The sequence below is a fragment of the Lutjanus erythropterus genome, chromosome 8, assembly GCF_056507025.1.
Source record: "Lutjanus erythropterus isolate fLutEry1 chromosome 8, fLutEry1.hap2, whole genome shotgun sequence".
In the NCBI taxonomy this organism is placed as follows: domain Eukaryota; kingdom Metazoa; phylum Chordata; class Actinopteri; order Lutjaniformes; family Lutjanidae; genus Lutjanus; species Lutjanus erythropterus.
Genome location: NC_139324.1, coordinates 6,657,784 through 6,683,925, shown reverse-complemented (window position 1 = coordinate 6,683,925; position 26,142 = coordinate 6,657,784). Strand labels below are relative to the sequence as shown.

The following is a 26,142-nucleotide window of genomic DNA, read 5'->3' as shown; positions in this document are numbered from 1 at the left end:
CTTGGATGCTTCAGGTTATTGGACAGTATGTGTTTATTATCTGAGCTTGGTTTTACTTTCACTTACAGTGTCCCCAGGAAGTGCTTCTTTTGTTTCCAGGTATGATAAGAAAACAAAGACCAGAATTTGTAATGATATAAAACATGTTGATATATTTTGTAATAGTTTATATTTTGAAGTATCCCGAAGGGTTTATTTCTTTTCTCTTATGTTGTGCATCCACATATTAATATTTTAATATTTCCTCCTGTCTCGTATGTTGCCAAGAGGCGCCCCAAACAAAAACGTTTCCATGGTGACTAGTAACAAACCGATGGAAATTAACAGCAGCAGAGTTGTATGAAGAAACGAATCAACTGTTTTAAATATTACAGCCATGGCTTTACCATTTCTACCCGGGAATTCTACCAACAGACAGGTAAGGTTCACTCAGTAGGTTTATTTCATATTATTACTTTTCTTTTAACTTTGTCTCAGCTCAGCAGTGAATACAAGGTAGGTAGCTAACGTCACAGTTGGCTATGCTAGTTAGACTAGCTAGCAGACTAGCTCCTGCTAATAATGTGTCTAGTGTAGAAAATAATACACGGATACAAAAAGTACAAACGTCTTGTAGATACAAGTGGAAGAAAACAAACAACCTGTTAACTAAGATAAGGGTAGCTCTAACTGTTTTATTCAGTGGTGGAATGTAACTAAGTACTTTTACTCAAGTACTGTACTTAAGTACGAATTTGAGGTACTTTACTTGAGTGTTTTCTATTTTATGCAACTTCATACTTCTACTTCCACAACACCTCAGAGGGAAATATTGTACTTTTCACTCCACTGCATTTGTCTGACAGCTTTAGTTACTTGTTATTTTTCAGATTACAATATTTTTATATACTTTCTGGCCAATGAAAACATATATTTGGTGACTGTTTAAAAAAGAAACAAACTAATAATTAAAACCCCTTGGACCAGCTGGAAAATGCATTGTCACAAAGCTGAAAACAGGACTGTTTTTCTTGATTTTTGTAGAAAGATGTGGTTCTCACATGACAGGTAGGTTCCAAACATGGTGATCTTATAGAACAGGATGCAGTGCTGTAGATTAAACTACCCAAAAGTGTATAAATTATTTTAAAAAAATAGCTCAGTAATGCAGCATACATCCCAGAGGCAAGTATTGTACTTTTTACTCCACTACATTTGTCTGACACCTCAAGTTACTATTTGCCTTTCAGATTACAATTTTTCATATGCTCTCTGCCCAATGAAAACCACATCTCCATATTTGGTGACGGTTTAAATATTTAAAGGAAGAACAAAGAAACTAATAAAACCACCTTGGATGAATAGCTACTTTTACTTTTGATACTTTAAGTAAATTTTGCAGAATGCAGGACTTTTACTTGTAGTGAAGTGTGGTATTAGTACTTTTACTGAAGTAAAGGATCTGAGAGCTACTTCCACCACTACTTTTATTGATCTTGTGGTGACTTTACAGACACCTGGTATTAACTTAGTTAAACCATGAAACAACTTGCAATGATGGATTTGGCTTTAGTGGACACAGAGGGGGGAAGTAACTAAGTACAGATACTTTTGATTTTTCAGGTATGTGGTATTTACTTGAGTATTTATTTTTCTGACAACTTTTTATTGTAACCCCCTACATTTGAACACAAGTATCTGTACTTTCTATGCCTTATATTTTCAAAACAGGCTTGTTGCTCCAGTTTGAATGTGTTTGAGTGGAATAATTGATTACTTTAAATGTGTTGCCTTGCATGCCACTTTCCCAACATCAAGACTGATTTCAATCTCAATGGATGGAAAACTAACACATAGAACAGATGATTCTTTGTTGTATCCATCAGTGTATATCACACATGATAGACATAACAAGAAAAAAAAAATACACAAAGAGACCAAAAAAGTAACAAAATGAAAAACAATGTAACAGACATAAGACTAAAAATATTGAAACGAGATGAGAAGCATTCCAAAGACAAAATGGATGTAACAGGACTAAAGAGGATGTAGTAAGATGAAAAATGATGAAAAAGATGTAACAAGATGAAAAACAACATAAAAGACATGACAAAACTGAAAACAACGTAAAAGACAGCTACTTTTTACTTTTATACTTTGAGTACATTTGAAAGCCTGTACTTTTTCACTTCTACTTGAGTAAAGAAGTTGAATCAGTACTTCTGCTTTTATCAGTCTTTTTCTTGTACTTAAGTATCTGTGCTTTTACTTGAGTAAAGAATGTGTGTACGTTTCCTGCCTCTGTGAGGAGATAAGCTCTTAAAAGTTTTGATGAGATTAATAATACTGAATGTAAAATCAGAGATGTCATTTGTGAGTTTATATGTCTTTCTAGTAGTATTGTTTCTGATAGCTGGCAGCAGTAAATCACTTTTAAATTGTCATTCCATGGCTGCTTGCTTTGTATGCACTAATTACACGTAAATGATTTTTTTTTCATGGCAGCCATATTGACATGGAGTAGCAGGGTAAACACAGGTGTTACCAATGATACTAATTAAGGGCCTGATCCATTTAGTGTAGCAGAGTGAGTCAACATGCTCAACAGCAGCACCCTGACTCTACAATGGAAGCTTAATTAGTATCATTGGTAACACCTGTGTTTACTCCACTGTTTCATGTCTAAAAAGGTTCATGTCATGAATGTACACAAGGTACAAGGTTCATTATCTACAGCACAGGGTTGAGTAATGAAATGCAAGTTTATGCAACTCATAAAACAAAAAGGTAATCCAAATAAACTGGTAGTAAGCTTTAGTTACAGTATGTTTTTAGTAGAAAGTGATAATTCTATCAAGGTTGACAGTTGAATAAAGCCACTTTCTCTCTTCTTTGCTACAGCTGGGGAAGGAGAGATTTCACAAATCCAAACATTTTGACTACTCCAACGGAGTCCCTTTGGTGGTGCGACCTGAGAAGCCAGGTATCGGAGGAGAGCTCCGAGTCGGCCAGAAGAGTAAACCAAAGTATTCTGTCTACCCAAAAGGACAGGCCGGTGATTTACCATCATGGGTTGTCTTTGACAAACAGGTGAAATGACTCTCCCAGTTATACACACACAACTTTTTGCCTAGGACTGCATGGAGTGATGTAAAAAGTCATATTGTGAAGATTCTGATTAAAATCATACTGGTGTGACATTTGTCGGGGTCTGTACCGAACAAACATGTTCTCTTTCTGGAGAACAACATGTGTAGATCAGGGCATCTCATCATCGCAGCACTACAGTACTTTATTATAGTGCTGTTTTTTCATGCATTTTTCCTTTATCAAAAAAATGTGAACTTCTGTGTGGATATTGCAATTGATGTCAGTAATATTTTGATTAATTTGCAGCTGTGTTTTTGCCCATATCAGTTGTATATTGAATAAACTGATACCATGTATAATTTAAATAATTTCCAGCTAATGTTTAGCATTGGCTCTTAAAGTTAATAAGTTACTTACAGTACAGTGAATGTCCTATTTATTATGTCACTTAGTATAGTACCCTTCCACTCAGTTAAGTTATTGAGCTATTCATTTTAAAGGGACAGTTCACCCCCAAATCAAAAATACATCTTTCCCCCTGGCCTGCAGTGCAGTTTATCAATCTTGATGTTTTTTTGGTGTGAGTTGCCGAGTTTTGGAGATATCTGCTTGTGGTGCTCAAAGTGCCACAAACAAACATTTGAAAAACTCACAACCTGTGTCTCTTTACAAAAAGGATGTCCTTGTTACTCAAGATAATCCACAGAGTTTGTCGTGAGCAGTTTCACATAAGAGCTACTTTCTTTCTAGTAGAAATGAAAGTAGTTCTGACAGATTCTAAAGTAGTTCCAGTATATTCTGCTGCAGAGAGAAAGTAGTTCCTACTTGAAACTGTTCACAACAAGGTCTGTGGATTATCTTGAGTAACCAGGTCAGATTTTTTTAAATAAAAATGTCCAAATTCTCTTATTTCAGCTTCTTAAATGTGTTTTTTTTCTGGTTTCTTTACTCCTCTCTGACAGTTAACTGAATATCTTTGACTTATGGACAAAACAAGATATTTGGATGTTATCTTGTGCTTTGGGAAACACTGATCAACATTTTTCACCATTTTCTGACAATTCAACAATTAATCGATTAATGGAGGAAATAGATCAGAGTAATAGAACAAAAATAGATTAAAGATTAAATGTATCTTTTTGGGTGCTTTGATCACCACAAGCTGAGTCATAGACCTGGTGACTTGTCCAGGGTGTAACTCGCCTCTCACCCAACGTCAGCTGGGATAGGCTCCGGACCCCAGTGACCCATCAGGATAAGCGGTTGATTTTATTAGGAGCAAGCAATGCATTTCGCCTGTGGCTTCTTGAGGTTCGCTCAACAGAAGCACAAGAGTACTCACAGGTGTGCTAAATATACCTCGGTCACATGACGCATTATCACACTTATGTCACTTTTCTTTCTCAACATCTTTTCTACAGTTTTTCTTCTTCAAATCACCAAAAAATAAAGCAAGATTCATAAAGAGTTACAAGTGTTTCCAGAATAATATGTTTTAACCTGATACCACTAACTTAATAAAATCACAGTGGCTCAGTTCAGTGTGCGGTAGTTTATAATAACTGTATATTTCTGTTAAACCATAGACATTTATGTGGTTAAAAGCCATAATTTGACAAAATGCCCGTTCATCCCCCCAGGCTCTGTGTTTTGAAGCGTACTTCAAGGAGGCGGTTCCTGAGGCACGAGATGAGACGTACAGAATCAGGAAGTGTAAGATCTACTTCTACCTGGAGGATGATACGATGCAGGTGGTGGAGCCAGAGTTCAAGAACAGCGGCATCCCTCAAGGTGTCTGTGATGTCACAGCAAATGTCCCTCAAGTGAAAATGTTTTACTTTTGTTCTTTTTCTGCGTTCAAGATTCCAGCTGGCTAAATGATCCATTACTAACAATAAACAGACAAAACACCTAACTGAGTCATGGCGAGCAGTTTAGTGCCTGCAGCTCACCACTGCTGTGTTGGTTCTTCCTTGTTGCAGGAACACTTATTTGCAGACAGCGTATCCCTCTGCCTTCCCCAGATGATGACCAGTTCTACAACATTTTCCATTTCAACATCAACCAACAGATGGTGCTGTACTCCCGCACGTTCACTGTGACCAGCTGTGACTCTTATACACGGAACTTTCTCACAAAACTTGGGGTGATTGTAAATGACCCTGCCACTGTACCTGATGACCCCTACAGCAACCTGCGGGAACAGGTAGGTATCAGAGTCAGAGCTTTTTTTATTGTCTTGTTTTGGGATTTTTGTTTCCTAGCCATTCTCATAATAATAATCATATTAGAATCAAATATTCCATCTTAGATCATTTCAAATTAAAGTAGAACAGCAAAAATAATCAACAAAACAAGAAACAGGCAGAGATGGAAACAGATGTATCAAAAAAGTAACTTGCTATAAATTACAAATACAACATATTTACTTGTGAAATGTATCACAATAAAATACAAAATACTCCTAAGAGAAAATTTTATTTATTTAATTTACAAGTAATATGTAATTTGAAACTATAAAAATATGCTGGATCTTACAGCTGCAACAATTAAGCAATTAAATGATTACTAATTGATTATTAAATTAGTTTCCATCTATTTTGTTAATTGATTAATCAATTTGAGTCATTTTTGTAATTTAAAAAGTCTAATTCTCTGGTTTCATCTTCTTAAATGTGAATATTTTCTGGTTTCTTTACTCCTCTCTGACAGTAAACTGAATATTTTTGGGTTTTGGACAAAACAAGACATTTGAGGACGTCATCTTGGACTTTGGGAAACACTTATTAACATTCTGACATTTTATGGACCAAAGAACTAATGGATTAGTGGAGAAAATGATCGACAGATTAATCAATAATTAAAATAAACATTACAGGAAAGACTTGGACGTACATCTGTGACATGTTCAATAATGTATAAGAACAAAAATACACACTCTTAAAGTATTTTGTTGCCGTTTCTTCTGCCTAGCAAAATACAAAATACTCAGAAGTAATTAAATACAAATTTTTTTCTGATCATAGATACAACAATATTTTTTTCACAGTAAATCAATGTGTAAATTATCTTTTTAATTAATTTATTAATGATTTAGTCTTTAAACTAGCAGTAATAATTCAAGATTTCCTTCACTTTACAGGAGAAATCTGTAGTATATTTACTGTACGGTTTGCCTGTTTAACATTAATTAGAGTTCAAATTAATGTTGAGTGTTCACTGAGTGAGTGAGTGAGTTATTAGTCATAAGAAATCATTAGCAATCTTGTAGAAAGAGTAGATACGTATTTAGAATTGTTAAAATGAGCAAAATGTTAATGGAGGGATTCAGGAAAAAACTGATCAGGTTGCCAGCCAAACACAAATTATCTAATATAATATAATAATCTAATCTATAAATTCCTAATAATGGCCAAATCTCTAATAATGGGATGATCAGAAGTGAAATAAGTTAAATGAATATGATTTATGAAAGGAAAATAAAAAAAACAAGAGTTTTCTGATGCTATTATGTTGACCTTTATTTCACTAAAGTTCAACTGGAATCCTTTTTTCAATCCATTTTTTATCAATTGCTTGTCAGAAAAAGTTTGGGAACCACTGCTTTAAATTAATTGGCAAAACAAAGATTTTAAGTCTTTTATGTGTATGTCATCAGATGTATTGATTCTTCTAATGTCACTTGATCCCTCATCCAGATTGAGAAAAGTATGAAGCCACTTCGGCCGTATGAGAGGCACGACACACTGAAACAGTTCCTGGACAACGACCAAAAAGTCCTGCGCTTCTACTGCTTCTGGGATGACACGGAGACCATGTTCGGGGACCCCCGGGACCTCATACTGCACTACTTCCTGGCTGATGACACTATAGAGATACGGGAGCTTATCTTGCCAAACTCTGGGAGAGATAACGTGGCCAAATTCCTGCGCCGCAGCAAACTACCCAAGGTGAGGCGCTGTTCTGTTAAAAAAAGGTGTTTTAGGGCTAAGTGAGTGGAGAGTAGTTCCCCAGTCCTTCAAACCAGTCATTCCCAGAGACTGGGTCACAGGTGGATCACAGGAGGTGTCACTAAATAAGTAGATAGTAAATAAAAGACGATGGAAGAAATTCTGCAAGTTTAAGATTTATATCTACAGTACAGCTTTTATACAGCATTTAAAATGTGTTACTGATCAGAGGAAAAAACAAGAGCCTGTTAATTCCACCAAATGTACCTATTTTGTTTATTATGAAATAGACTAAAATGTCCTACACTGTATAAATGAAAAAGCTGAAAACACTCCAAATTTAAAGGCCACTTACTTTAATAGAATTTGAGCCCAGCTCAGACTCTTACGTTTTAAAAAAGTTTTACCAACCAACTTTTCATCTTTAGATAAACTTGAATCTTTGACTTTGAAAAACTCAACAGAAATTGTATTTCAAAAACAACTGAGTAAACTTTTTGAAGTGGAACTGAATAATGGTTGATATTTTAATATTTTCAATTAAAAACCATTTCATTTTCAACCACTCAAATAATGAGAGATCAGGTTCATAGCATTCACAGTTGCTAAACCTCAAAGATTCAAGTTTATATAAGGTAGAAAAGTAAATTATGCTGACTAAAGATTAAAGGTTGACAAAATTCTTTTTAGTTTTTCTTATGTATAAAGTATATACCTCTCCTCATACTTGCCAGCCCTCCTGATTTTCATTGTCCCCTCCCTATTTCCTCCCGTGATAACAATTCTCCTGTATGTCTCACAGTTTCAGACAAATTTTCAAACCTTTTTTCCTTTTCATTATCACAGATTGTTTCTGACAATGTGCAGCGTGTATAAGCTCTGTACTATTCCAAAAGTCAACTGTTTCCACCCACAGAACAATACAGCTGCACTAAACCAGATTTCCTAAGAAGAATTCCCATTTCTTACAGAAAGTTAAGGACATGCATGTTGTCAAATCCTCTGCATGAATTTTCTTTTAGGGGCAAAACATAAAAGAATGAAAGAAAACTGATGATTAGTTAATGCCAGGGATTCACAAAAGTTCACACAAGACAGACACATTATTCTTTATTCTTTGCTGAGAATTATTAGTAAAATTAAGAGTATTCAACATAAAAATGCTGTTGCAGTGTACTTATTTTGTCATTTTATTCTGTAAAAGTCACCAAAACAAAGCCTCTGAAACTGATTTTTTTTTTTTGTATCAAAATCCTCCCTATTTTTGAGGTCTCAAGATTTGCAAGTATACCTCTCCTTCTGGTTGGGTGGCTGCTTTTCATCTCTCTCCCACCATCCCCGTCCTCACCAAGACCTCATTCAGTCTGACAGGACTGCTGTAGCATCCAGCCTCCCTCAAGCATTTTAGCTTTCTTCTCTAGTTACTCACTGCAGTTTGATTCATCCTGAAAGACAGCCGGGTCTTAATCGTGTGTGTGTGTGTGTGTGTGTGTGTGTGTGTGTGTGTGTGTGTGTGTGTGTGTGTGTATATGTTTTCACTCCAGTAATTTCGTTTCATCTGATGCCTTTTATTAAATGTCAGCCCTAAAGGTTGACCAGAATCCACCATCTAATGGGAAATCACCATACTCTTAAAGGGATAGTTCAGAGTATTTGAAATGGGGTTTTATGAAACACAGTGTATTACCTACAGGAGGTCCCAGTCTGGAGAAACAGCAATACTGGTGTAGGAAGCTAAGCAATGTACTGCTGTGCACAGAGTCTGCAGCAAAATGTCTCAATTTTTTCATTTTATCTTGCAGAGGACAGGAGCAGCCGTCGATCTGTTAGTTTGTTTGTGTGATTGTTTGACTTAGGGTTATGAAGGGTGAGTTTGAGTCAGCAGTAGAACAGAAACTCTGGTGTTCTGCAGGGTGAAACTACTCATTACACCTACAGAGTGTGGTTGGTTTGCAGAGGGCGATATCTGCCTTACATAGTGGTAGCCTGACTTCAGGGGCCCTTTATGGAGAGAGATGAATGAACACATCTACATCATCATCACCATAATATTATTATTATTGTACTACTACCAGCAACCCCAAAGTTTTTTTTCAGTTGATCTGATCTGATGAAGTCATCAAACCAGATGTCAATTAAACATCTGGTCTCCTCCTGTCCCCATCTGCTTCCGTGGCTCATTTTGTTTTGGTGTAGTGTTTTTCCTTCTTCCAGCTCTGATGATATCTTGTCGTAATTTCCTGGAATTGGTCCAAAAGTCCAAACCATGCATAAAATATTTCCACACCAGAAACAAACTGAATGATGGTTCACTTTGATCTGGGCTGAGACCACCTCTTTTCGCCTTTTCTTCTTTTTGGTCCAAGGGAGGTTTCACTCCTGTAATTCTGGTCCAGAAAAGTCCAAACGTCTGAACCAAATTAGGTAGTTGTGAAAATGCCCTAAAATATGTTTTGCTGCTGACACTGTCTACCACATTACATTGCTTCACTTTCCACACCAGTACTTCTTCTGCTTCCCTGAACTGTGGACGTGTTGACCGTCATCTGCTGTAGGTAATACACTGACTATGGATAAGTACTTCATACAACCCCACTTCACATAATACTATTCCTTAACTTTCCTTAAGGACAGATCACCTCTTCACGCTGTCTCTTAATTTTGTAATTCACTATCTCTCTGCAGGTGTCTGTATGCAGAATGGCATTCAGTTCTGTTCAGATCTTGTTTAATGTGTTTTGTGTAACAGTTTCTGCCTTCTCCCACCCGTGGTTGTCTGTTATTTGTCTGTAGTGCATTCCAGCCCAAATGAAGCAGCCTGGACAGATCACGGACCGCACAGTGCTCAATGTGTTTACCTCAGCAAATCAGGGAAACCGCTACATACTGGACAGCCTCAAAGTACGTCCTGTCTGAGCCACACTCGCTACAAACATGCTGAACATGACAACAAGAGGAATACAAATGAAAGATGAAGTGCTGAGAGGTCAGAAAGTGACCTGGCAGTGAGGGAGACAGTCTGAACACAGGTTGCTGACCCCTGACCTAAAACAAGCTATTCTACATGGCAGAGGTGGAACTGAGTCCTTGTTTTGCCAGTCACAAGAAAATGTAAAATTTTTTATTCAATTGCTGAGCAGAGACAGTCAAGTTTCACATGACAAGACCAACCAGTCCCAGGTCACGTTAGGTTAACCCTGTAAAGTCTGTCATATCAAGTAATTGCTGAAAAATGCACTTTTTTTTAAATGAAAGTGTTTTTGTTATTGGACCCTTTGACAAAATCCCCCCCAAAATCAGTCAAATTAAAATTCAGTGTCAACAATAATTTTTATTTTAGAATCAAAAACAAATGGTACATTTCAATGGGACATTTGGCACATTTCAATACAGACCCTAGGTCACGCCTCCTCCAGTGGACCTACTTTTATATATACATATATAATTGAAGTGAGTGGCGTTCTTTATCTCCATGTCTGATTAAAGGACCAGAAGTCGCTGGAGTCCAAGTCCAGTTGCAAAATCTTAAAGATACAGTTCATACTGCTCATTTGGTGTAAACCACATCTCCTAAAGCCCCAACATGCCAAGTTGACTTCAAAGACATCATTTACTCCATGTTTTTAACCTGAATCTTCACTGTAGATCCTTAGCTTGGAGCCCCATTCATGTGTGTTTGCACACTGTTTGAACTGAATGTGTGTGGTGTGACAGTGTGTGCACACAAGTGAACTGAGTGTTGGGACTTTAGGAGACTTGAATTACACTATTATTTATTTATTTATTTATTTAAAGATTATTTTGTGAGCTTTTGTCTTTATTTTTGTTAGTGACAGCTGTAGATATGACAGAGAAGGGGTAGAGAGTGAGGGGATAACATGCAGCAAATGGTCCGCAGGCGGGAGTCAAACTGACGGCTGCTGCAGAGGACCAACAGCTCTACCAGCTGAGCTGGACACCCCCTTTTCTTTTTCAGTTATTTTTTTGCGAAAACTGGTCACCATTCAATGCAGTTGAGCAGTAGCAGTGTTTTGTGGACTAAGAAACTAAAGCAGACATTCAGTTGGCATGAGGGCAGGTAGATAATGACTGAATTTTCATTTTTGGGTGAACTATGCTTTTAATGCTGCAGCATAAAATGGCATTTTAGACAATAATGTGCTTCTAACTGAGTGATAACAGTTTGAGGAAAGCTCTCTTCCTGTTTCAACACATTGCTGTACAAAATCATGAATACATAAAGTGATGGTATTCTGAGTTTGCTGTGGAAGAACTTGACTTTCCTGACCTTCACACCATCAAACACCTTTGGGATGACCTGCAACACTTACTGTGAGCTCGACCTCACACCCAACCTCAGTATCTGACCTCACTCATGCTCTTGTGGCTGAAAGGAGTAAAACCCCTGCAACCAAGTTACCACAATCTCATGGAAAGTCTTTCCAAAAGCCTGGAGGCCGTCAAAGCAACATATTAATGCTCATAGTTTGTATCAACAGTCACATATACATAGTGCTTGAACCTGAACAGCATTTCGACTAAAACTAAACAGTTGCAAGTTTAACCTCACCAGGTTCATTCACAACAATGCAGTCTAAATGTAGAATTCATGTACCTTAATTTTATAAAATCAGATGTGCTCTGTCATTCACGTCACCCTCCTGTCTTTCTCCTGTCTCTGTCCTGCAGACAGGAGCTGTCCATGAAGAGTTTATTACAGACTGTGATCTGACTGTGGGTGCAGAGATCAATGTGTGGGGCAGGAGAGTGATCATCACTGACTGTGACGACTTCACCAAAGACTACTACCGCTCCAAATATGGCATAGGTAACCAGAACTATTGTCTTATTGATTTGCTTTCATTTCAGTATTGCTACAAAGATGTTTAGATGTGTTATAGACTAAATTGTAGAAATTATACATTGATTTACAGTAATGTGATTTCAAAAGTGTTTTGTCCGTGCAAGAAAAAACTGATTTTATGTACTAAATTTAATTGACTAATATGTACATTCACAGCAGCTTTTTTCCTTTTCCAAGTCACATATTTCCATGGATTTACAGTTTTTTCTCAGTCATTTTGTCTTATTTTTTTTAAACAGCCTGCAATATTCTTCAGTGCAGTTGTCACAACTGAGTGACAGTCAACACTGGAAATGTTTTTTTTATACACAAATTTCTGTTTTGTTCTATTTTTCTTTTGACTGCTTACTGTACAATACAAGAACTTCAGTTTTAGCTGCATGCTGTTGTGTTTGGCGCTGAGCTTTTTAGATTCAGATTTCACCAGAGAGTAAACGTTCACTGGAACAAGTCGGCACTGTACAATAGTAGTACATTTATTTGTAGCAATATGTTACATGCACTGTAACCAGAAAATTCATTTTTGATCTCTCTTTTAACTGCATATATAGTGAACAGAAAATTTGCTACAAAATTACATTCATGCAAAAACAAACAATATAACAATTAAAAAAAAACTTTTGTTTGATGATCCAGCTGCCTCTCAAGGTAACATTCTTAATTTAATTAGTTAATAAATCAGTTAATTTAAAAGCAAATTTCAAATTTCTTTTATTTAATTTTGCCTTATAAATATTATTTGTTTATTTATTTTCTGCCTGTTTTTTTGCAAAATTGGCCAAAGGAAGTTGAGCATCCCTGCTGTACACCATGTCACATTCAGGGTTGGGAGAGTTACTTTAAAAATTTATTCTGATACAGTTACTAATTACTTGTTAAAAAATGTAGTCATTTTTTCACTAGAGGTCACGATAATGAATTGACAGCTGTGTGTGCACTGTGCATGGTAGAATATCATTCTTTATTTTAAGATTGTAATCCTACTAATAATCCCCATTTTTGCTAAATGTAACTCTAATCTGATTTTTTTATATATATCTGTAACTGTAATGGATTACAGTTACCTTGTTTTGTACCCAGATCCCATTACATGCAATCCATTACTCAAAAGCAAAAAGCAAAAGCAAAGTTGGCTGCTGAAAAAGTGCGAACACATGTGCAAGACAAGACTTCTACTCTGCAAAGACGATGATAGTGAAGATCAAGTAGATCCCAATTTCATTAAGCGTATCTTAGTAATCAAGAACTGTTACCTGCTCATGCCTGCAGTACATTAATATGAACACTTGGTGGCAGTAAGAGCAAGCACCAGTAAAAGCTACTGCCTTCATACAAAAGTGATCTCTCTGACTGATGGCACAAGATACCTTATTTTATTTGTATAGTTAGAATAACTGAAATGTTCTGAGTGATGATTTCATAAAAAACTGGACTGAGGTTACTCACAAGACCATAAAATGTTCTCTCGGTTACTTTTTGGTCAATGGATATAAGAAATGATAAGAGTTCATGAGATCCTGAGATCCTGAGGCCTTCCAGCACTGCTGTTTCTCTGTGCCTCCTCAGTTAAAGGCACCAGGGACCACAGGAGGCACACCACAGCACCCTGGCAGGAGAAACCCAAGCTACTCCTGTATGTGTCTGCCACCCTGGGCAGGTTTGGGGGCTCGCTGCATTAGTCACAGCAGTAAAGCAGGCAGAGGCCCTCATGACAGGCCACTTTGATGGAGGGTCCTGTCTGACTCGGAGCAGTCAGAGGTCAGCTCAGGGTTACTGCCAGACCCGGGCTGGATGGATTACCTGCTGCCCTCTGATCGTTTCAGCTCTCCTCCTGGCTCTCTTTCTTCTTTTAAGTGTTTTGTCTTCTCCTTCTCCTTCCTCCCCTCAGAGAACTTCACCCCGGTGCAGTACAAAGCTCCCCCGGCCCCTAAGCCCCCAAGTGCTGTGCCCCCCTACAACGGCTTCGGCTCAGAGGAGGACTCACTAAGCTCCTGCAAGGGCCTGCTGCCCAAGCCCCCGCAGAAAGATTTCCGCAAATTTATGGAGAAAGACAGGTCATATGAGTTGTAGTCACAGTCACAATCAAATTAGACACTGAAAGGTTTGTATGTTCAGGAGAGAAACCAACTCTGCTGTGAAAATGTCCCCTCAGATGTGGCCTGAACAGTAATGTGCTGAATTTTCATGCCAAGATGGTGACCACCGACCCGGTCGACAGAGACAGGGTGTTCGTCATCTCCTTCTACCTCTGCGATGACTCCATCAGTGTGTTTGAACGCCCGCAGAGGAACTCAGGTGAGAGCAGTCAGACCATAGCTGCACCTGAACTGCTCCCAGTTACAAATCTATGAGTCTCATGGTAAACATCAGGTTTATCAAATTCACTTTCCACGTCCAGCATCTTCCAAAAACAGATGAAACAGGACGTTAAGAGCATAGCCCTACTCTTTCAGGGATTAAGATGTTCCCATCAGTGTAAATCAGTACTTGACAGTATTTTTTTACATTGCAAGATGGATAGTTTGCCATGAGTTCATGGACTGTTCAACATGGCAAACATGACATGGTGTAAAACAGTATGAGCAGTGAATTAAAGCAGGACACTATAGGTGGATAAGGTGAAAATTTTTAACTAATATGAAGTAGATTACATAATAAAGCTTCCCCAGCTGATTACTGAAATCAGTTTTTTTGAAATCCTGTATGCAAATGATGGATTATCTAGTTAGGTATGAGCTAATTTGCTTAAATTTCCAGAACAGAAATCTGAATATATATATAATATCAGGTTCAAAATGGTCTCATTTTGTGGTGTATCAGAGAGGATGCTTTTACAGGGGGATCACAGCCATAAAAAAGGAAAAACAGCTATAAAATATCCATTTTGTGGAGCTTTTAGGAATATAAATCAGGCTGAGTATATATGAACAAACCCCTGTGTACAAACTTTCAGAATATAGATAGTAATAAAACAGAAAGGCTGAAGTATGTAAGTGCTACTAAAGGTGAAGATTTCTGTCTCATATTATGAGACAAAAAACTAATTTTAAGAAAACAGCTAGATATGTTGTGTAATATTCCATATACAGTATATATTTTAGAATTTTGTTTTAGAAAAGAAAGAAGTTTAAAGTGATACTACAATGAAACTTCCTCAGTTGAGTAACAGAAGTTTTCTGAAATGCTGTGTTTAAAGGAGCAAATGGTATATTATGTACTTGAATATGTTCTAATTTGCTAAAAACTCCAGAACAGAAATCTGAATATTGCATAAAGCCAGATTCAAAACGATCTAATTTTGTGGTGTATTAGAGTTAGAAAAAACTGCCATAAAAGATCCATTTTGCCATGTTTAGAAATATAAATTAAGCTATGAATAATATATGAACAAACCTTGCTGTAAATATTTTCAGAATATAGATATATAGAATATAAAATTGTAAGGGGTGGTGTATGCAAATGCAACTAAAGTGAAGATTTAACTGATATCACCATGAAACTTCCCCAGCTGATTTCTTATATTGAGACTTTTTTTGTATTACAGGTTTTCTGAAATTTTAATTATTGAAATACTGCATCATCTATTTTAACATTAATAAATTTGCATACATTTTCAGTAGAGCTGCAGTGATTAATCAATTATTAAATTAATTGGCAGATATTTTTGATAATCGATTAATCAGCTTAAGTAATCTTGTAAGGGAAAAAAGTCAAAATTCTCTGATTTCAGCTTCTTAAATGTGAATATTTTTTTGTTCCTTAACTCCTCTAGGACAGTAAAGTAAATATCTTTGGGTTGGGGGCAAAACAAGACATTTGAGGACGTCGTCTTGGACTCTGAGAACATTTTTCACCATTTTCTGACATTTTATGAACCCAACAACTATTAATCAATTAATCGAGAAAATAATTGACCAGTTAATCAACTATGAAAATACTCGTTAGTTGCAGTCCTAATTTCCAGAACAGAAATCTGAACTGAAACAAACATCTAAATGTGACATTTTTTCCCACTAGCCTGAAAGTAGATTTGCCCAAAATTTCAAATTTTACCAGCGCATGAAAAAAAATGTTTTTGCCGGTAGTGCCTCGTCTTAAATTCAATTTAGATTTGTATTTAATTAAACAATTAAAACAAATTGTGAGCATGATATAAAAATAAATGCCACGACTTTTAAACTGTGATCCAAGGACCAAGTTACTTCTCAAAAATGGTAAATGGACTGTATTTCTCAAGTACTTTTCTAGTCTCCTGACACAGACACGCACTGAGGGCTATGCCTTCAGGGGCAATCTGGGGTTCAATATCTTGTCGAAGGATAGTTCAACACGTAGATTTGAAGGAGCCAGGGATTAAACCACCGATTATCTGATTAGTGGATGAACCTACTCTACCACTGAGACACAGCTGCCCCAATGTTGATTTTCAGTGAAATGAAAAAGTCTGAATGTTTGAGGAGGATGAGTCAATTTAAGAATAACCCACCCTCTCATCCGTTGCTCTCTCACACATGCTGCACCAGGTGTGCTCGGAGGGAAGTTTCTGGAGCGTGGTCGTGTGAAGAAACCAGGCCAGAAGTTGTTTAAGAGCGAGCTGTCTGAGTACTTCACCGCTCAGGATCTGTTCGTTGGAGCGACTGTCTGCTTCAACAATAAGCTCTTCCAACTTCTGGCTGCTGATGAATACACCCTCAACTACATGGAGCAGCATGCTGAGGAGGTGGGGAGGAATATCTGTTGCCTGTGGTTTTCTGACATTTATTTATAGGAGGTTATAGTATCATAAGTTTTCAGTGGTGGTCTTTGGAGCAAACATAGTCACATAGACTGGCTCAGGGTCTCTCAGCTGTTAGCTGTGTGTTACTCTGAAGCATTTCTGACAGACTCATGTTTTCTTTGTGTCACGTATTGCTATATATGATTAATGGCTGAATGTTTATGTGTAATTTTTTAAAGTTTCCCAAAGCCAACTTGGGCAACATCCTCAGTAAACTACGTTCAGTCCCGGAGGAGAAGAAGAGTGAGGTCAGGAAGTTTCTGGCTCTCAGTGACCCCAGCAACACTGGATTCACCCCTTTTGAATCATTCAGGTACAGTAATACTGTAAAATTAAGCATACTTCAATCTGTTCAGTATGTCCCTGCCTGCAATAATATGTAGATTCAGAAAACTGCTCTTACCAGGGACAGAATCAAGAGCATATTAAAGCTATATGGTATGAAATATATGGGATCAGAATGATCTTAATTTCTGTGTAACTTCTGCTTCTCTTCAGCCAATAGTTGTCTTCTCCAGCAGAACTCGCCGTCTGATTTTAATGCACTTTGCACAGGCTGTCACACAAAATTGTTGTATGTGTCCCTCCTTCCTTCCTGGGCAAAACAGTGTAAATCAATTTATTTTTACTGTGAATTAGAAAATGGTTGGAGGGACACCTGGCACCCTATCAGCGGCCAGATTTGGCCCACGGGCCGCAAGTTGAGTAGCGGCCATCATATATGTCATCACAGTCCAGTGAGGCATTTCAAGTGCACACCAAAAACTGTATGCTGACAACTGTCATAAAGATAAATGTGAGTGTACTGCACAGTTATTTTTTTTCAGTTACTTTTGTTAACAGTTATAATGATCAATTTTACATGTGGACAACCAAGTGAACTAAACAAGAAGGAAGGGACATGAGATCACTGTAGAACATTCAATGTTCTGCTTGCTGTCAAACTTTGGTATCAGTTCTATTGAAGTCTATAGGAGAAGCACACTAAAACTCAACATATATACACTGTATGACCTTTGATCCAAAGAAGCTCAAGGTGACGTCCTCAAATGTTGTGTTTTGTCCATAACTCAAAAATATTCAGTTTACTGTCAGAGATGAAAAATATTCACATTTAAGAAGCTGAAATCAGAGAAATTTGGATATTTTTAGTTAAAAAATGATTAATGGTTGCAGCTCTAAGTGTTCTAAGTTGGTTGTTAGGTTTATTAGTTTGTTCTGCTGTTCCTACATTTGTTGTGTGCAATTGATTGATTGATTGATTGATTGATTTGAAGACAAAAAATTATGAAACCCAGTGAAGCATTTTTTCACTAGAGGTCATGATAATGGATTGTCAGCTGTGTCCTCCTCCTTAATCTGATAACATCTTTTTTTTAATCTATAACTGTACTGGAATACAGTTACTTTTTTTGTATCCAGATTACATAATCCCGTTAGATGTAATCTGTTACTCTCCATGCCTGTTTATGACCCAGTCGAAGTGTGTGTTAGTGTCTGTATCTGCAGTGATCTTGCATTCATACAAGGTCAGCATTAATATTTGACGACCTGATGTGTTCACAAACAGCACGGACAAATCCTACTGACTCTGCCTTTAAAATATGTGCTGTTCTTCATTTACTTGACCTAGTTTAACAGTTGTTACACTGTATTTGGTGACCTGCCACTTTAACACCAGAACAGATCTTATATCCTGTCATTGGTATGATTAATCTCATGTGTTGATCAGAGTTGTGATTAAAGATTTGGGTGGGCCACAGCAGATTTCTACATTTCAAATTGGGCTGATGGCTAATGTAAATATTACAAAAGTAAAACGTGACAAAAGGAAGCAAAGAGAAATTCCATACATACTAGCTTTAATGTCAGGACCATGAGATGTGGTGAACGCATAGTATGTCTAATCAGTTTTTGTGTGTTCTTTGTGTGTGTGTGTGCGCACCACAGGGGCCTTTTGACAGGCCTGGACTGCGATCTGTCGGAGCATGAGGTGCTGGTGCTGGGCCGGTGTTTCTCAGAGCGTGAGCAGCCGGAGGTGGACGTGGGCCTGATGCTGGCTGTGGCCCAGGACTTCCTGAAGAAGAAACACTTTGAAGAGCTCCCTGACATGGCCAGAGCCTTTGCACACCAGGATCGACACAAGTAGGCACACATAAACACAGATGTTTTGCTTAAAACAAAACACTGTTGCAGCAGAAACACAAACAGGCAGATAGCGTCACAACAAGACATCAATCGTGCAGCCAGTGGCCCCACATCTCAGAGCAACAATTAGTTCCAGCAGGGTGAGAGTGGAGCATTGGAACCAGATGGATCCTGAAGACCTGTATGGCATGTAGCTCTGCTGGCCAGAAGACACAGACACACACACACACTTGGTCTGTTTCTGTCTCTGTGTCTTTCTCCCCGCTTGTCACCTTCTTTCTCTTTTTGTGCATACAATTGCATGTCTAATGCATGTGCACTACAAAGACTCACCCATCCACATGTAGTAGACCTTTAACATGAGGTGGATCAGCTGAAATGGATGGTCAACAGAGCCATGAGGTTAAGCTGTTGATGTGGCTGTGTTGACACACTCAGTTAGTGTCAGACTGTTCATCAGCATCCCTGTAATGAAGATGGAATGACAAGAATGGGCCTCTGGACCGTCTGGAATCACTGTGGAAAACAACTGTGGTCATCCTCTGTTTCTCTCTCACATACACATACACACAAACACAAACACACACACTGTCCTCATACAAATATAGTTTGAGACATTTTTCTGTAAATAACTTCGATACGAGTAGCTTTTTAAAATATAAACAAAGGCCGTGCTGCTGATGTCATCTTTGCTCTGATTTTATGCGTTCAAGTTATCAGCACTGACTTTTGAGATCCTGCTCCGTGGCTCTTATAAAGTTCTAAAAATATCCTGAAGTGTGGATTATTTTGAGTAGATTCTAGCTTCAAAGGAGCATGTGTTTTTTCTTTGAGCTTCATCCAAATAACCCAACAAAAATGCACAAGCCTCACGATGTGGGTCCAGACGCCTACTACATTCAGACTGCAGGCAAAAGTGGTTCAAATCTGATGGTTTTTGCTGATATGAGACTTAGATCTGCTTTTTTCTAGATCAGGGGTCTCATTCTAAATTTGATATCTAACATGTTCAAAAAATATTGGACGGGAGCATGTTTACCGCTGTGATACATCAATGTTTCTTTTAACAACACTCGTTTGGGAACAGAGGACACTAATTGTTGAAGTTTTGAAAGTGAAATTCTTTCTCATTCTTGCTTGATATTTGACTTCAGGTGCTCAACAGTCTGAGGTCTCTGTTGTTGTATTTTTTGCTTCATGGCATTTTCAATGGGTGACAGGTCTGGACTGCAGGCAGGTCAGTCTAATATCTGAACTCTTTTACTATGAAGCCGCAATGCTGGAACAAGTGCAGAATGTGTCCTGCTGAAATAAGCAGGGACGTCTCTGAAAAGACGTTGTCTGGACGGCAGCATGTCGTTCCAACACCTGTACGTATCTTTCAGCATTACAAGGTCCTTCACAGATGTGACAATCACCCATGATACTATGGTTATTAATACACCCCCATACCATCACGCTGGCTCTTGAAGTGATATTCTGGACGGTTGCATTTGTAGATGCAGCTATAAACTGTGTTTACTGACAGTTTTCCAAAATGTTCCTGAGCCTGTGTAGTATTCTTTATACCAGAGGCCTTTAGCCTGCAACATGAAAATATTATATAATACAGCCCACAAAATTATTACTTAATTCATTTTTTTCTAGTTTTATTCATACTGATTTAAATTACCCGACAGCATACAACTGAAATTAAAAACACAATTCTAGTTTAAAAAACAAACAAACAATATATTGTGTATTCTGAGGGATTGCATGTTGCAATTGGCTGATATTTTACAGGGTGTTCATAAAGTCTCTTTACAATTCAATCAATTTATTACAAAAGCAAATGAATAGACAAATCTATAAAAATTATTACAAAATGAAAAGCAGATATTGAAGTTTTTTTGCCTTAGTTAATACACCTCTATATGGGCACCATTAGTTGCACGAAGCACATTGAGTTCATAGAACAAATCTGATTAACATATCTCATCAATTGCTTTTGTAATGATTTTTTTTTAATTGTAAAGAGACTTTGTGGACACCCTGTATGTCCAGAAAAGAAAAGCTTGTTTGACAGTATTTCCCTATCAGCATACACAGTGGCAGTGCAGATAAGTCAGTTACCAAGTGACATTTCTAATCAGTTACATGACAAAACTACAGTTTTCAGTGCACACTGTCTAGCATTTGTTTAATGCGCAGGGACAGAAGAGATGCTAATTTTGTATCCAATACAAGGCTGATTAATGTACACAGAAATGTATAGAAACAGCTGTTTGCATTTTTTGTGACAAAAATATGTTAGCAATGGAAACAAAAAGAAGTACATTTACCGAAATATTGCACTTTCTTGCAGTGCATGAGCGTTAAAGCGCCTTGTTTATGATATGATAATACTGTCAGTGGCACCAAGACAATTTGAGTTTGTGACCCCTGATCTACACAGAGTGAACAGCACACTGAATCTGATCTTTTCAATTCTTATTTGGGACACTTTTAATTGTGGTCCATTCTGGACAGCGTGTGGTAACCCACTCCTGTTAGCAGCCAAGAGAACCCAACTGCTACATGCTTTCTCAGGGAAATATGTCATCTGAGATGTCTTGCCACAAGACTCTTGTGGAGAGGAGTTGTCAGATGTCGTTAAAGGCAGCCCTTGACATCTTGAAGTTTTGGATAAAATCTGTTACTGTGAAGCCATTTATGTAACAATTCCACCACTCCTGCTTCCAACTCTACATCCACATACACCTCTATACAGAAATAGCAGCATTCCACAAAAAGCCATAATTAAAAATGAGTCTCTCTTTGTCCATGTCTTCATTATCATCTGCTCATGAATCTATGCTTCAACTAAAAACTAACATGAACAGCCAAAAAGAAAACATCAGACTGAAGCAATAAATCCAAATTGAGCAGTGAGACTTGCAGCGTGAAGGTGGCCATAGTTTCACAGTCTAGGACCTCTTGGGTTTTTTTTCTTACGTTGGATACCTGTGTTTCTGCTTTTCTTTGTGTCTCCAGGACCGGACGTCTCTCCACCAAAAAGACAAGGACCATCTGTAAGGCCTTCCAGCTTCCCCTGCCTGAGAAGCTGCTGGGAGGTCTGCTCAGCAAGTAAGAGCCCACTAATCACTGCGCAGTTCAGGGTAGAACAGTTCCAAGGTCGCACTGCATTTTCAGAGTGGTTTTGAATGATTCATTTCATTCATTGCAAAGTCTAGCCCATTCCTTTCCCCAGAAATCTTTCTTGGCATGGTTGAAAAATCTGTGAGGCAGCATTTAGACTGAAGACCACTAAAAATGATGCATTGGAAGCGGGGCAAAATAGCTTCATTTAAATCAAGCGATGGCTGTCATTATTTGAAGTTTGGAGTTTTTAAATAGTATATAGCTGTTTGTAATCTGGATGTATGTCTGCTGTAGGTTTGCAGATGGGGATGAGATTGACTACCATGCCTTCCTGGCTGGCATTAACTGGGTGGAGCACCTCACTCCGTCTGTACTGCCCGAAGACACCTTAAAGGTAAGATAGAGGAACAACAGCAGGATATATATATGGTATGTGATATATGGACCAAAAACAGCAGAAAGTGGGGAGAGGAAAGGGGAAAGTTTTTAAATGAGAGTGAATCAGAAAAGCACAGTAAGTGATTTCACAGCGTGTGCACAGATTCTTAAATAGTTGTAATTGAAAATCAATCTACATTTTGCCCCTACCTGTGATGACTCAGTGGAGAAGTGAGCCAAAAGCAGAATCAACTGGATGGGAAGGAATGGTCAAATGGACTGGAGGACAATTTATTGTGCACGGAAAATGACTTGAAAGAGAGAGAAACGCACACAAACACAGAGGTGGTCAAACGGAGAGGAAGTAGCTCCTTTGTTCTTCTCTCTTGCATTTGTATCTTTTCTATCTTTTCTTTTCTGTGTAATGGTGATTTAGCATGCCTCGCCACAGCCAGATCTAAGCAGAAACAGGTGAGCAGGAGAGATATACACCGCGGCATGACAACCAAGGCTTGTATGGACAGAATGAGAGTGGTCTGAATCTGTATGTGTATGTGTGTGTGTAAGTGTGTGTATGCCGACACAGTGCTCCCTTAATTCTCTGTTTTCCTCTGTCACGGTTTCCAGCTGCTCTTTGCCTCGCCAGGTTCTACGCCCAAACTAGTTGCTCAATCTCAGCTCAGCTACTCTGCACAACTAGAAACCATCTTGCAAAGGGTATCACACCAGCTGCAACATGCTGACATTCTGACCCATTAGTAGTACCGCATTACATGAGTACTCAGTACTCGGTACCTTCATTTTGATCTCAGCCATACACCTGTGAAGTTTCATGACTGCATTTTGTATGGTTGTGACACTATCATATTGACAAGCAAGGGATAATGTAAAGTGAGCAAGTCATTATTGCAAAATAAACCATGATAGGATGACAAAAAGCAGAGGGGTCTTGAATCGGGTTTATTTCCCGATAATGACCTGTTCACTGTACATTATCTAACTTTACATGATTACTTACCAAAATAAATCAATAATTTGACACAAAATATTAATTCTGAAATGATTTTATTGCCCCTCCAGAGTCTACAGAACTGTGTCCATACCAGTGGTCTGTTATACATAAATAACAGACCTTACAATGCTGCGCTTGACCAATCAGAATGAGTCAAGACATATTAACACCTGTAATGAAAACAGCCTCTTTGATAGATGTCTCCAGGACCCCATTTTGCCATGATGACACACAGAGACACACAGTCACAAGATGGCATTATATCTAATGTCCCACAGTGGACAGGAATGATTGAGACTAAGATGCAGTGATCTGCAACTTAAACCCGTGCTTGAACCACACCCGTCTTCCACCTCTGCCTTCATTTTTACCATGACTGCCAGTGCAGATTTCCCAGAAAATCAATTCTGGCTCTCATTCATACATGACCCCTTCCAGGGAAAATGCTGGAACATTTCTGGAAAAGGCTGCATGTCTGAATGGGGCTAAAAACAAGACCAGCCACACACTGTCACAGCTCGTAAAGACTGAAAATAGCCACTGAATGATCCTGGTGTATCTTTGAAGGTGTCACAGGTATTGTGTCTCGTAGTGAGGACACAACAGAAACATCATGTTAACAGACCAGATTGATTATCTACCTTGTAGATGCCTTTTTGGACTTTGCTGCAATCCAGATGCTGTGTAGTACTGCCAGTTTTCTTATTACCTCTGTGCTTGCTTACTTTCTTTCTTTCTTTCTTCCTGTCTTTCTTTCTATTCATTATACTTAACAATCTTGGGACTAATTCAAAAAAGCCTGCTTTATAGAAATAGCTAAATTGCATTTGTCCTCTATTGTTAAAAAGAGGTTCTTTGTTTTTCTGTGTACAAGGTTTAATCAGTCTAATGGAGGTTACGGACAACACTAATTTTAGCACTTTCAATACTCGCTGCAAGGTTAAAGGAATAGTTCGTATTTTTTGAAGTGGGGCTGTGTGAGGTACTTATCAATAGTCACGAACAGTAGATGGCAGTTGGCAAACACCCAGTTTGAAAAAGAAGCTGGAGTACTAATGGACGTAAACCATCGCTCTCTTCAAAGCAACTAGACTCTTGCGAGGTAAAATTATGTTTTTTCCCCAAAGGAGTCTGCTTTCTTTGGAGTTAGCAATCTGCTTTTCACATCAGAAGAGGCTGTCTGACAGCAAGGTGAAGAGCTGAAAATATTCTACATATAGCGTACCCTTCTAGGGACAATTCACTCCAAAATCAAAAACACATATTTTTCCCCTGGTCTGTAGTGCTGTTTATCCATCTAGATATTGTTGGTGTGAGTTCCAAAGTTTTGGAGATATTGGTCATAGAGATGTCTGCCTCCTCTCCAATATAATGACACTAAATGGCATTTGGCTTGTGGTGCTAAAAGCAACAAAAATATACATTTGAAAAATTCAACTTCTTTTTTCTACAGTCTACCAGAACTATTTTCTTTCAAGTAGAAAGAAAGTATTTCCTACATGAAACTGCTCACAACAAGGTCTGTGGATTATCTTGAGAAATAAGGTTGTGATTTTTGGAAAGAATTTTTATTTTTTGGTGTTTTGAGCTGCAAAAAGTGTCATTAAGTCCCATTATATTGGAAAGATGGCAGATATCTTGATGGCTGATATCCCCAAATATCCTCTATATCCTCTGCAACTCACACCAAAAAAATGTAGGTGGATAAACAGCACTATAGGCCAGGAAAAATATGTATTTTTGATTTTGGGGTGAACTGTCCTTTTTTTTTTTTTTTTAGGCAGCTAAAATACATTTAGCTGTTGACCCTGTCCACAGTAGTACATTACTTAGCTTCATACAGTTTTACTCCTGCTGCTTCTCCAAGCTTGGGGCATGCTGACCATCTACTGTAGGTAATACACTGGCTGTGGATAAGTACCTCATGCAAACCCATTTCAGAAAATCCAAACTATCCTAAGGTGCTTTTTAAGTTGTATAAAGTACAGAACGGAGTAAGACAACTGAGGAGAGATCTATCACAGAGAAGCAATAACAAAGTGAAACTATTTAAAGGACAGCAACAAATTGTAAAACCAACATGGAGACTAAAATAATCACTTTTTGGCAACACTGAACAGTAAAGTGTTTCAATGCTGTCAGAGTTGTGTAGTTACTTGTGTATTCCTGTCGTCTCCAGTTTGATTTGAATGTGAGGTTTGGCGCCAGTGGAACCACAGTGAAAGACGTCAACTACTCTTCCCTTCTGGGGGATGTATTCGGCTTTACCTCCAACAACAGTGACCCAGCAGCTGCCGCCTCAACATAGACACAAAGTGAGAGCTGAAACAGTTTTGCTTCACAAACACATGCACACTTGTTCCTCAATTAAAGAAGATGGTACATTAGCTAACCAGCATCTGTGTTTTCATTGTGTGTTATGATGGGGGTGGGTAAAACTACAGGGGGTGTGATGTGTGTGCACAATTTGTTTGTTTTCTTGTACATGAATAATCTGGCGCTAACGGTGTGTTCAAGTATAAGCTAACACAATCCACTTAAGTGGAAAATTGATGCTTTAGGGGGCAAAAGTTCTGAGAACACAGATGCTTTTTGATGTGCCTGTGTATGTGTGTGTGTGTTTACATGAGTTGGTATGAATCCCTCTGAGACATGGTAAAGGCATGAGGCATTAAAGCAGAACTATATTTCAGCTGTGGGCAGCATGCGCTCACACACACATTCTGATTACAGGGTATTACACTGTATCCTCCAGCACTGTGCTAAGTTGATAAAGGGAGAAATTGTCCCTGGAATGAATGATGTGTGCTGTATGTTGACTATA

The 26,142-nt window shown here is 38.1% G+C and overlaps 1 protein-coding gene across 1 annotated transcript; it reads left to right on the top strand.

The window, feature by feature from the left end:
* Positions 1-295: 295 nt before the first annotated feature.
* efhc2 (EF-hand domain (C-terminal) containing 2) lies at positions 296-25,682 on the top strand. The gene is made up of 15 exons (XM_084723959.1): positions 296-418; positions 2,881-3,069; positions 4,710-4,860; positions 5,052-5,275; positions 6,768-7,019; positions 9,813-9,920; positions 11,709-11,847; positions 13,772-13,937; positions 14,036-14,178; positions 16,407-16,603; positions 16,840-16,973; positions 18,611-18,805; positions 21,821-21,913; positions 22,223-22,322; positions 25,498-25,682. The coding sequence occupies exons 1-15, from the start codon at positions 377-379 to the stop codon at positions 25,624-25,626; spliced, it is 2,262 nt and encodes a 753-aa protein (XP_084580085.1). The 5' UTR covers positions 296-376; the 3' UTR covers positions 25,627-25,682.
* The last annotated feature ends 460 nt before the right edge of the window (positions 25,683-26,142 follow it).

Coding starts and splice junctions, on each gene's coding strand:
- efhc2 (XM_084723959.1), top strand. CDS start 377: ATGGCTTTACCATTTCTACCCGGGAATTCTACCAACAGACAG. Junction 16,974..18,610: donor ACCCCTTTTGAATCATTCAG/GTACAGTAATAC, acceptor TGCGCACCACAG/GGGCCTTTTGACAGGCCTGG. Junction 22,323..25,497: donor TGCCCGAAGACACCTTAAAG/GTAAGATAGAGG, acceptor TGTCGTCTCCAG/TTTGATTTGAATGTGAGGTT.